This window comes from Bidens hawaiensis, unplaced genomic scaffold, assembly GCF_021521415.1.
Source record: "Bidens hawaiensis isolate Kalapana, Puna unplaced genomic scaffold, B.hawaiensis_p1.1 tig00030823_1, whole genome shotgun sequence".
Taxonomy (NCBI): Eukaryota; Viridiplantae; Streptophyta; class Magnoliopsida; order Asterales; family Asteraceae; genus Bidens; species Bidens hawaiensis.
The window spans coordinates 1-12369 of NW_027495162.1; the positions used below are offsets into that span (position 1 = coordinate 1).

Here is a 12369-nt window from a genome sequence, read left to right on the forward strand (position 1 = left end):
CATGCGCTTTTAAAGTGGAGTTTTCATCTTTGCCATAAAACTTCAAACAATGTTTGCATCGAGCTTTTTGGCTACCGTTAGACATTTCGCATAGGTCGAAATGTTGCCAAACATCATGGTTTCGTTTCGTGGGGATGACCCGAACGACCGTTTCTCCCGTGTTCGAGGCACCCATGTTGACGGATGAAGTAGCACTTTGGGAGGCCATGATAATCGACTACGAAATTAGAGCGTATGGAGTGGTAATGTGGTATAATAGAGCGTGAGATAACAAAATAATCGCGTATGAAATAAACGTTTAGAGCGTTTGGAGCGTTTGGAGTTGTATAATCGAGTGTGTTCTAACCAATATCCAACCTAAACTATATATAGATGTTTGTGGGGGTAGAATGGTAAAAAAAAAAAACGGTCAAAATTGAAAAAAAACGGCTATATAGCCGTTTCACAACGGAAATAAACCGGTTTTTAAACCGGTTACTAAAAAACCGGTTAACCGGTTTTTCTATAACGGTCATAAACCGGTTTATAAAAAAACCGGTTAACCGGTTTTTTAGTAACCGGTTAATTAAAAAAACCGGTTTTTTTTTATAACCGGTTTCAAAACCGGTTTGGGCTCTAAAAAGTATAACCGATATACAAACCGGCGGTTTGTAAACCGGTCAAACCGGTTTTAAAAAAAACCGGTTTTTAAAATAACCGGTTTCCGGTGCAAACCGGTTCGGGGACCGGTTTTTTTTGAACACCTCTACCTTGAGCTAGACAGCTAACCACATATTATTATAATAATAATAATAATAATAATAACAATTCTCCCCCCTGTACCTTCCTTCACCTCATATGATTACCATTTTTTCCGTTACACTTTTACTTTCCACGCCGGAAATCCCTCTTCCTTTCTTTTACTCATTTTCAGTATATGACTTAATAATAACATCTACCAGTGTTTTCGTAAAATTTTCAATCAATCTGATCTCTCCAGATGGGAGGCGTGACGTCATCCGTAGCAGCTAAGTTACGGAGTTACAGTGAGTGTTGACAGGTTAACGATGACGGATGTTCCCGAGAGAGGAAACGTGGACGTGTTGAAGCTGAAGACGAAGCGAGGGACGGTGTATGTTAAGAACCCAGCCGCGTCGTTGACTGTGTTGTATTCGCACGGTAACGCGGCTGATATTGGCCAGATGTATGAGTTGTTCTGTGAACTCAGTCTTCAACTTGTTAGGGTTAGTTAGTTTGTTCGATTATTGTTGTGTTTTAATTTTATTTATGATTATGAAGATACAAGATTAGATTGGGGCTTTCCATATATAGATTTATGATAGGCAATGAAACAGTTCGTTTGGATCTCGAGCCCACTCGGGTTTTACACCTGAGAGTTCTGCTCTTGTGGCGGCAAAACGATCGGTATGGTTTTCATGGGGAACACATGAGCCGAACTCTGAAGCCATCGTAGGCCCGGTTAAGACAACATAAGTTTATACAAGTGGGGCAATGGGGCTCTCCAAATTGGAGAGTGCGGTTGCTTAAACACAAAAAAGAAAGTCATTGTTTTAAAAAAATATATAGATTTGTGATAGTTTTAGAATTGGATTAGTAGAAGTGGGCAAAAGAGCCGGTTTAAAACTGATTATGTAGAAACTTGTTTGGAACTGATTGAAACTGTAGGCTTGGAATTGGTTTGTAATTCTCTCCACCGAAACCGGTTAACCGAACCGAAACCGATCGTATTATGGTCAAGAAACCGGTTTTGACTTTTGTTGTCGAAACTGAACCGGTTTCAACCCAAACAAGTTTTGAGTTTTAAACCGATTTATGCACCTCTAGTTTTGGAATTGGACTAGCACAGGGATGAGATCGGTACCGTACTCGTACCGGACCCGAAAATCGCAATTTTTCGGTGCCGGTACCGTATTGAAGGTAAAAAATCGGGAAATACCGGTACCAGTACCGATTCCAAAACTCAAAACTTTGGTACCCGGTACGGTGCCGGCACCTATCGGTAACCAAGTTCCTAATTAGGCTTTTTAATTAAATTCATTTTTGTGATTTTTGAACTTTCTTATTTTTATTTTATAAAAATCAATATTAAGTCTGGTGACATGTATCAAATTAAATTTTGTGATTTTTGAAATGATTTTTCTCAATATCTAAATTAAATGTTTTCATTTTATAAAAAATACATATATTTATTAATTTCTTATTTTTTTTGTTTATAGTTATTGTTATTTTTTTTCCTTAAAATTCAGTTTATTCAAATCAACCCGAATTTGAATTAATTTATTAAAATTCGAATAATCTGTAAACCGATTCGATGAAGAACACCTGATGCTCTAGTTTAAATATATAGTCAATACTCAATAGTGTTCAACTGTTCAAGCTAGTGTAACTGTTTTAAGGATCTTTCATGTCATTTTTTAATTTTAATATTGTAAACTGAAATGATAATATAACTTGTTTGAGTAGGTGAGCAAGTTAGTTAAACTGTACTTTGAGTAGGTGAATCCTTATGGTTGGTATGCTATCTTTATGCAATATGTTTAATGTTTTGGTTGTTGCCAGGTATGACTACACCGGGTACGGGCGGTCTTCTGGGAAGGTAAAACTCTTGAAACACGTATAATATGCGTGACTATTTAATTCGCCTAATCTTTATTAGTTATGTTTATATTTTAGCCAACCGAGCACAACACGTATGCAGACATAGAAGCTGCATACAGATGTCTTATAGAGACATACGAGGCAAAAGAAGAAGACATTATATTATACGGTCAGTCTGTTGGTAGTGGGCCCACTCTAGATTTGGCATCTCGTTTATCGAGACTAAGAGCCGTTGTTCTTCACAGCCCAATCTTGTCCGGACTCAGAGTCATGTATCCTGTAAAACGAACTTACTGGTTTGATATATACAAGGTTAGTTATCATTTATCAACCTGTTATAGTTTTATTTGATTTATAACGCGTCAAATATAATATGTTCATTGATGAGTTTTATTTTCTTGTGATGCAGAATATTGATAAGATAACGTTGGTCCGGTCTCCTGTTTTGGTCATTCATGTAAGTTGTTTAATATAATTAAAATTGTTACATTTGAAAGAAATTATATTATTATTGTACTAACATTGTTTTTTTTTTTTTAATGTAGGGAACTGCTGATGATGTTGTGGATTTTAGTCATGGTAAACAGCTATGGGAGTTATGTGTCGAAAAGTACGAACCTTTATGGGTAAAAGGCGGTAACCAATGTGATTTGGAGCTCTTTCCTGAATACATACGACATCTTAAAAAGTTCATCTCGGCTGTTGAGAAGTCAGCCCGTTTGAGAAGCCCATGTGGGCCCATTACCGAAAACGGTGACAAGCACCGTATGAGTACGGATTGGAGAGATAAGCATAGACCGAGTACCGACTCGAGGCTGAGCGTTGACTGCAGAGACAAGTCAAGATCGAGCGTTGACCGGAGAGAAAAGTCAAAGAAGAATATGGAAATGGGCAGGAAGTCAACCAACAGCATTGACCAGCCCGAGAAAGGGAGAAATAGTATCGATCGGTTTGGAGGTATGGTTCGGTCCGCGGTGTTTTGTAATATTGATTGTTTCAAGCCTAATGGAGCAACAGGGGTAGGAAAGTCATAATGTCAGAAATGAAGAACTTCCAGAAATACAAATGATTTATGTATTTTAGTGATTTAATGTAGGTATGTTATTAAATGTTATTAAATTTATTTTATATTTTTCTAGCTGTTCAATGTCATGGACCAAAGTAACTAATAAGATTAGCTTGATCATTTAATCATAATTGTCAACAAATACTTACAACTTTAAAGAACCAAACCGGTACCAACCGAACAACGTAGGTACCAGTATCAATATCAGTATCAGTATCATCTAGACATATACCATATTCGTTTCTATAGTTTTCAACTAAAGTAAAACACATATATTATCAGCATTATCCACATATCCAGACCATGTCATCTCACCTACTAACTCATCCAACATGTCATAAATCTCATTGCATCTCGGATGAGCTTTATCCGCAATCACAAACATATGCACCTCGGACTGCACCTCAATCCAACTACAACCAGGTTCTTTCTTCAACCCTACATGTCTCATTGTCTTCCTAATCTTTGACATGTTTTCCCACATGCCAGCATCAGCATAAATATTTGCTAAAAGCACATACGCGCTCGAATCTTGCGGGTCCCACTGAATAAGCCGACTCGCAGCCGTCTCAGCCACCTCTACATTCCTTTGTAACTTGCATATACCAAGTAATGTTCTCCATATAACATCATCGGGTTCAATCGGCATATCATTAATAAACTTTAACGCCTTGTTAACCTGACCCGACAGACCAAGTATATCCACCATGCAAGAGTAATGTTCTAATTGCGGGTTTAGTTTATAATCACTAGACATTGAGTTAAAGTATTGTAACCCGAGTTCCACGTGTCCCATATGCGCACACGCTCTTAAAACCGACACGAAAGTCGCATGGTTCGGTTTCACATTATGTAATTTCATGGACTCGAATATACTCACGGCCTCGTTTCCGAGCCCGTGGTTCGCGTATCCACAAATAATCGCGTTCCATGTGACAAAATCTTTATTATTCGACTTATCAAACATTAATCTTGAATCTTGCATGTTACCGCATTTTGAATACATGTCAACTAAAGTGCTGCAAATGAAGACATCAGTTTGCATTTCTTGTTTAATAATTTGACCGTGTATTTGTCTTCCTAAACTTATGGTTGCAAGATTCGCACACGTGTCGAGAACCGTTGCAAATGTGAAGTTGTCGGGTTTAGTCCCGGAGGTTAACATATTATGAAAGAATTTTTGAGCTTCTTCACTTTGTTCGTGATCTGAAAACCCCGAAATGATTGCGTTCCATGACACCATTGTTTGATCATCCAATCTTTCATGAAGCTTTTTCGCATCTTCAATATTCGAACACTTGCAATACATATCTACAAGCGCGCTTCCAACAAAAGATTCAAAACCCGACCCTGATTTTATAATTCTACCATGAATCTCCATCCCATAGTTTAAAGATTTCAGACCCGCACACGCTTTCAACACGCTACCAAAAGTGAACTCATCGGGTTCTAGACCCGAACTTAACATGGATACAAGAAGTTCTAAGGTTTCATCTACATTACCGTTTTGCTCATACGCAGCGATAATCGCATTCCAAGAAACCGCATCTCTTATTAACATTTCATCAAAAGCACGACGCGCGTCACCCAAAGCTCCGCACTTTCAATACATATCAAGTATCGCGTTTCCGACACACACGTTTGACTGCAACATACTCTTGATCGTCAACCCGTGTAAACCCACTCCAAAGTTGTACGATTTAACCACCGCACACGCACTAAACGCACCCGATAAACTAATCTCATCAAAACCAAGATCGGTGCTCATAAGGTTACGAAACAGCTGCAAAGCTTCAAACCCTTGACCGACACGCGCGCAGCCTATAATAATCGCGTTGTACGACTGCAGATTACGAATTTGCAACTTGCAAAATAGCTTCTTGCCTTCATTTAACCGGTCGCATTTCGCATACATATCCAAAGTTGCGGTTCCTACTATTAAATCAGACCCGAAATTCATCTTTAGCGAATGACTGTGTAACTGAGAACCAAAGCTTAACGCAGTCAACCCTGCACATGACCGAAAAAGACTCGCATACGTTGATTGGCAAACTCCTAACCCTTGTTTTAGCATATTCTTGAATAGTTTTAAACCAGATAAAAGCTCGTCGTTTTGTACACAACCGGCTATCAACGCGCTCCACGACACCCAGTTTTTAACAGGCATTTCGTTGAAAAAGTTTACGGATTCTTTTAGTTTCTTGCATTTTGCATACATGTCTACGGTTGCACTACCCGCCACCACATCATAAACCAATCCCGTTCGAACAAGAAGCCCATGAACCTGAACTCCTAACCCATAATCCTCTACCCCCAAACACGCCTTCAAAACGACAGCAAACGTAGTCACGTCCAACCCGACACCCGCTCTTCTCACCCGCATAAAAACGTCAACCGACTTCGCGTAACTCCCATTCTGCAAGTACCCTGAAATCAATGAGTTCCAAGAAACCACATCTCTCACAGGCATTGAATCAAACACCTTCTGGGCAATGCCCATTTGCCCGATAGCAGCGTACCCGAAAAACATGGAGTTATAAGACACGGTGTCTCGTTGAGGCATTTTGTCGAGCACTTGGTGGGCATACTGCATTTGGGAACATTTAATGTACATTTGGATCAGACAATTGGTAACAAAGATGGTGGGTTGGAACCCGGATATGATCATATGAGCATGAGCTTGTTTTCCAGGATTCAAAGTCTTGTGATGTGAGCATTGTTGGTATATGTGGGAGAATGTTGTTTTGGCGGCCAACATTTGAAATCATAATAATAAACCAAACAGTCAATTAAATATTGACCGTTGACACTCAGTAGACGTGAATTCGGTTAGTTGGGTATTATTTTACCAGAACTAAAACAAATAAACAAAATAAAATGGAAGTGGACCAATGGGTTACTATCATTAGGTAAAACTTTTGTGTTGATAATAATAAACCAACATTTGAAAGTCATAATAATATACCAAACAGTCAATTAAATAAGACGCGAATTCGATCAGTTTTGATTAATGTTTGTTATTGCACAGGAATTAAACAAAATAAATAAAATAAAATTGAGGTGGACCAATGAGTTACCGTCGTTCGGTAAAACTCGAGCGTTGGTAAGACCGACCGTTGTCGATCCTGGGCTAAGGCGGTGAGTCTACTCAAATTTGGTCACGTTTGTTACCATACTGGAACTAATAAAAGTAAGTCGATATTTGATCGTTTTTTGTTATGTTAGTTATGGTACTGGAACTAGAACAAAACGCAGTGAGTGTACGAGAATCCAGGCGCAATCCGTCACATTTGTTACGGTACCCAAACTAAAAAAACAAAAACAAAATCGCGTAGAGTTAGTTTATATAAAAGGATAAAGATGTTTTTGGTCAATTTTCGTTATGTATGTTACGGACCAGAACAAAAAAATGACTTAAACCAATAAGGTGTTGCCAAGTGGCCCAATAAGGGCGTGACACGAAATTGGTTGGTTGTTACATATATAACTAGCTATAAAGCTCGTGTGACACACGAGATGATTTAAATAATTAAGTTACAAAATAAAACAACACATAATGTATATAGAAAAATGTATTACATTTATGAGTGTAATACATAAATTGATTTCAAAAAATAATGAACTTAATAAAAAAAATAATGTACGTGCAAAAACATACCCAATAACACTCCATCTATTGAAAATATTATCAGTATCATATATGTTTAATTGAAAGAAATTTTGTTATGGACCAATTTCGGAGAATACTTCTCATATAATATTAGTTTTGAGCTACACCATGAAAAAGATTTTGATAAGTTTGAAGAGTCTTTCGACTTTGCCAATTGACAAAAAAGAAAATCACAACCCGTTTAATTTTGTGAGTGTTTTACTTCACTTGAGCATACTTTTGTATTACATGTTTCATATACAACTTTCTGATCACTATTCAAGAAAAAGTCAATGCTGACATAAAATTTTATAATTTGATAAAAGTTAGAAGCATTGATAGGCCTAGATGTGGCATGTCGGAAGTGTTTGTCGTTTTCTTAAATTTTAATAGTCATGGGGAAAATACTCAATATGCAAAATCCCGAATCTTTTGACTATTTCCTAAATGCCCTTAAAAACAAATTTGAAATCCAATCATATTTAAAATTCTAACTTTTATGTTTTTACATTTTCAAGTCAAAACTTAAAACCCGTAACAATTTTGATGATAACTCTATTTGCATTCTCAAATTTTTAAAAATATTCAGATTACTTATTTTTTACCTGTAACTTAAAACCCGTAACTTATTTTTTACCTGTAACAAATTTGATCAAAATATAGTTAATTTGTACCAGACGATCTATTTACCGAAATTTAACTTCTAACAATCAAATTTAAGTTCCACAAATATAGAAGTAATAACCAACTCATCACTTCGTATTATCTGGATGCAAAGAACCAGTTAAAATATGATATATTGGGTCATATTGTTGTAGCAACGTGAATCTTTTTATTAAAAAAAATTCTAAGCTATCAATCGAAATCAGAAAGAAAGGGAATAGATTAATGGAAGGATGAGAGAAAGAAAGAAAAAAAATAAAGAATATTGATAATAGAGATATAGAATTCTAAAATGTAAGGTCTATGAGTCATCTCAGAAAAACAATCTGCATAATAAAACATCAATACGGATTCATCATTTAATGTATATGCTTATCGAACAAAAAATAAAGAGCTTCGAGCCAATAAAGACTAAGAATATTGACTCAAAACTAATAGCTCTTTTGTAGAATTCAAACTTAATCATTAATTAGGAAGCAATGAGTACAATGGAACCTGTAAATTCAAAATATTTTAGTGAAAAAGAATTCGAATGATTCATTGATCGGGATGGCGGAACCGGCCAGAGACCAATTCATCTATTTTAAAAATTAAGAACTAATGAGAGAACCGAAATAGAAATGGAAAGAGTAAACATTCGCCAGCGAAAACTTTATTTTCTTGGATTGCTAACATTAGGAATCCAATACGATAAAGAGTAAAACAAAAGAAAGATTTGTTTTAACATTATAAAACATTCTAAAATAGATAAATAAAAGAAAAAAATAGTTATTTTATATATTTAGATTTAGTTATCGATAAAAAAAAGATATACAAATTACTAATATATTTGATCTAGATTAAATGAAATCCATGATTCAGTATATTATTTATTGAACTGAATTCAAATTATTTTCTATATGAATTGAATTAAAAATCTTGAATTTGAATTAATTTATTCGCGAGGAGTTGGATGAGAAGAAACTCTCACGTCCGGTAAAAACCGAAGAAATTCTTGATAAAAAAACCCAAGAAACTAAATATGATAAACTTCATTATATTTGAAAGTGATTGGTATATATTATCCTTACAATTTAACATATATATGCCGGCCCATTTAGTGAATAGCCTCTGGCCCAGTTAAATGGCAAACCCTAATTATGTGTATATATAGACACACTCTTCCTTCCTTCTTCTTGTAACCACCTAAATAAAGATAAAGTAGATCTAGTACAGTCGCCGATGTGATTCCTTCGAAGAGGTTTGCCAAAGTCACCGATGAGAATGGTGGTGATTGTGGTTGAATCAATGTTGTAAAAGTAGGTCTATAAGGCCGAGTACTCTCCGAGTACTTGCTACAAGGTATGGTGCCGAGGGGAGTTTCTTTTACTCTGCCTAGGTACTAAAAAATGTTCAAAGGTGGTCAACATCAGTCAGAAATACATCTAGTCGGTTAACTTGGGCCTATTTTACCTTAAAAATACAACATAATTCGTATTTCTATAGTATTAAAGAACAAATATCATTTTTTAAATTAATGATTTAACATTTTTTAGAATAATTTAGTATTTAAAAATGTATTTCTCTTATTTATATTGATATTAACTTATTTTGTTATAAATATTAGTAAACTTATGATATTTGAAATATATATATTACCCAAAAATTAATTTCTTTATATATATCATGTCCAAGTACTCTCCGAGTACTCCCCGAGTACATCGAGTACTCCCTCCAAGAGGGTCGGACGCCTAGATACTGCCTAGCGACTTTTGCAACATTGGGCTGAATAGTCTTATGAAAATACCAGTTTTCATTCCCACAGCCTTCACGCCACTCTAATGGAGAGTCAGGTGCAGTGGCGGATCTAGGAATATTTTTCAATGGGTTCACTGTTTGGGTCGGTCTTACGGTTCGGGTCGTTCTGACTGTTCGGATTGCTTCGATGGTTCGGTTCAATTCGACGGTTTCGGGTCGATTCAGTGTACCAAGAATGATATTTTACTAAAGATCATATTTGTTTTTTCAAAATAATTACCAAAACATTCTTTTAGAAAGGCTAAGCCTATCTCTCTTTATATGTAATACATAGCAATCAGATTTCCATGCTAGCTAAGTTGTTGGGCCAAATAGTAAGATAGACACATTAAGTAACTAGTTATAAAAAAGTTAAAGAATCTGCTCCAAGTGGGAATTGAACCCGGGTTCTCACCATGGTTCAACTTTGCTTATGTATTCACTCACAATTTATATGTTGGAGTCGATAATAATGATGTTGGAGTCGAAGGTCCAAGACATGGTTGTTTTGGTAAACGGTGTCCACGTTCTTTATGAATCCGTCATAAAAGATAAAGAAGAACCGAATGTGGTGGTGGTCGAGGTAGATAAAGAAAATGATGTGGAAGTTGTTCGGGTAAAACCAAGTGGTGGCGGTGTGAAGGCTGATGGTGGCGGTAAAAAAATCGGTAAAAAAGCTTAACTTTAGCAGGAATATGGCGGCAACATACATCGGAAGTCACCTCGTAACAGGCATAAACAGATCATCACAAACCCCAACCCAATTGCTAACATATCATCACAAACCCAAACCCTAACCCTAACTCAAGAACAACAAGCCCAAAACCCGAGCCCAAATACGAGAAACGCCAAACACAAACTTCCGGTGAAGCAAGTGTTGCAGAAAGCACGCGAAATTATTTCAAAGAAAACCAACCCAACCGGTCTAGAACCTGTTCCGGCGAACCAAGAACCGGTTCCGGTTCCGGTGAATGAGCAAGTCGATGGTGGTGGAAGCGACGGCGGTGGTGGTGGTGGCGGAGAGGGTGGTGGTGGTGGTGGCGGAGGTGGTGATGAAAACGGCGGTGACGGAGAGGGTGGTGGTGGTGAAGGCGGTGGTGGTGGTGGAGAGGGTGGTGGTGGTGGTGGTGAAGGCGGTGGTGGCGGAGACGGTGGAAGGGGCTGGTTCAAAACTGCCCGGGACGTCGTCATTTTGGCTAACGGGGTCTTGGCCTTCTATGAGTCGGTTAAGCGTGATAAAAAAGAACCACCACCACGTGGTGGTCATTAAGGCTAAGAAGGACGTTGAAGTTGAAGTAGTGGCCTGGGTCAAACATGGAGGTGAGAGTGGAGTGGAGCCCGATGGGGGCGGTGTTGTTAACGCTGCCCGGGAAAAGGCGGTTGTTACCGCGGGTGATAAAAAAGAACCGCTTCCGGTTGAAGCGGATAAAAAGGAACCGGTTGAGGCGAATGATAAGGTGGATGAAAAGAGCGGCGGTGTCGTTCGTGGTGGCGGTGAAAAAACCGAACATAAGCCGTCTGAATGAAAACCGAAGCTTACCAGCATGAAAGCGAGAAATAGTTGGATACAATCACAAATTGTAAAGCACTGTGTTGCATAGTATTAACCCCAAATTGTAGGGGTGTGTCGGTTCGGTTAGCAGCATACTTTTAAATGTTTGAAGTTGAAAATATAGATGTAAAAAAGATGAAAATTTGAAAAAGCATAAACAAGCAAGATTCGGTTCAGTTTCAGTTAACGAAGACACATTAACCGTAACCATAACCTTGGGTTACGGTTAATTTCAGCTTCGGTCAAGGGTGGTTCGGCACTAAATAACAGTTTCTGAACCTAAATTACAATAATAGATTAATTAGGGCAACAATTAGCTAATTCAAAATACTGTAATCAAAGCTTAAAAACTAATACATGAACCATAGTGAACTGATATTGGAGGTGGCGTAAGCTTAGTTTCTGCAGGAATAACTATTGTTGTATAAGAAAAATGGAAATAAATGTCAATAATAAACGATTCAATCGTCAGCTTTAGAAATAAATTTTGAAACCAGCCGAACTTGAGCTCGATCTCTCGTAAGTTAAACAAGCTAGTCGAGCTCAGGTTCAGCTCGTTACACCCTTAAAGATCATAAACCCATAAATACCTCGGAGGCAGCCTTGTCTTGAGAAAATGACCATCTCGCAAAATATTGCTTAGACCAAAGCAGCAAGTTTGACATTGCACTTGTCATCAAACAGTAGATTCTCAGGACATGGATTTAATTGTAAACAAACTTATATAAATAAGTATAAACTGTATGACATGATTTCATAAGGGTTAACAAACTTGATGGCTTTTCAACAAGAACAATATTAGCAATAAGACTACTCGCTATGGGGCGTGGAGGGCTGAGGTGGCATTGGGCGACGGGCGGGGAACACCGCCGTGGGGCGCGGTTGATCCTTGGGCGCAGTGGATTTCGCTGTTCAAACGGCCGGCGCGGATGGTGTGGCTTTGGTGGGTCCCCCCACAACGTTCATTTGAACGGCTAGTTTAAAAAAAAACTAATTATTTTATTTATAAATACTAACTCATTTTATCATTCTATACACAAACAAATACTAAATACTATCAAATTT

The 12369-nt window shown here is 37.5% G+C and overlaps 1 protein-coding gene and 1 pseudogene across 1 annotated transcript; one reads left to right on the forward strand and one right to left on the reverse strand.

The window, feature by feature from the left end:
- The first annotated feature begins 2491 nt into the window (after nt 1-2491).
- On the forward strand, nt 2492-3778 carry LOC143581190 (uncharacterized). Its single transcript, XM_077064020.1, has 4 exons — nt 2492-2596; nt 2674-2910; nt 3008-3055; nt 3144-3778. The coding sequence occupies exons 1-4, from the start codon at nt 2507-2509 to the stop codon at nt 3630-3632; spliced, it is 864 nt and encodes a 287-aa protein (XP_076920135.1). The 5' UTR covers nt 2492-2506; the 3' UTR covers nt 3633-3778.
- Nucleotides 3779-3920: 142 nt separating this feature from the next.
- LOC143581186 (pentatricopeptide repeat-containing protein At3g02330, mitochondrial-like) lies at nt 3921-6526 on the reverse strand (annotated as a pseudogene).
- Nucleotides 6527-12369: the final 5843 nt, after the last annotated feature.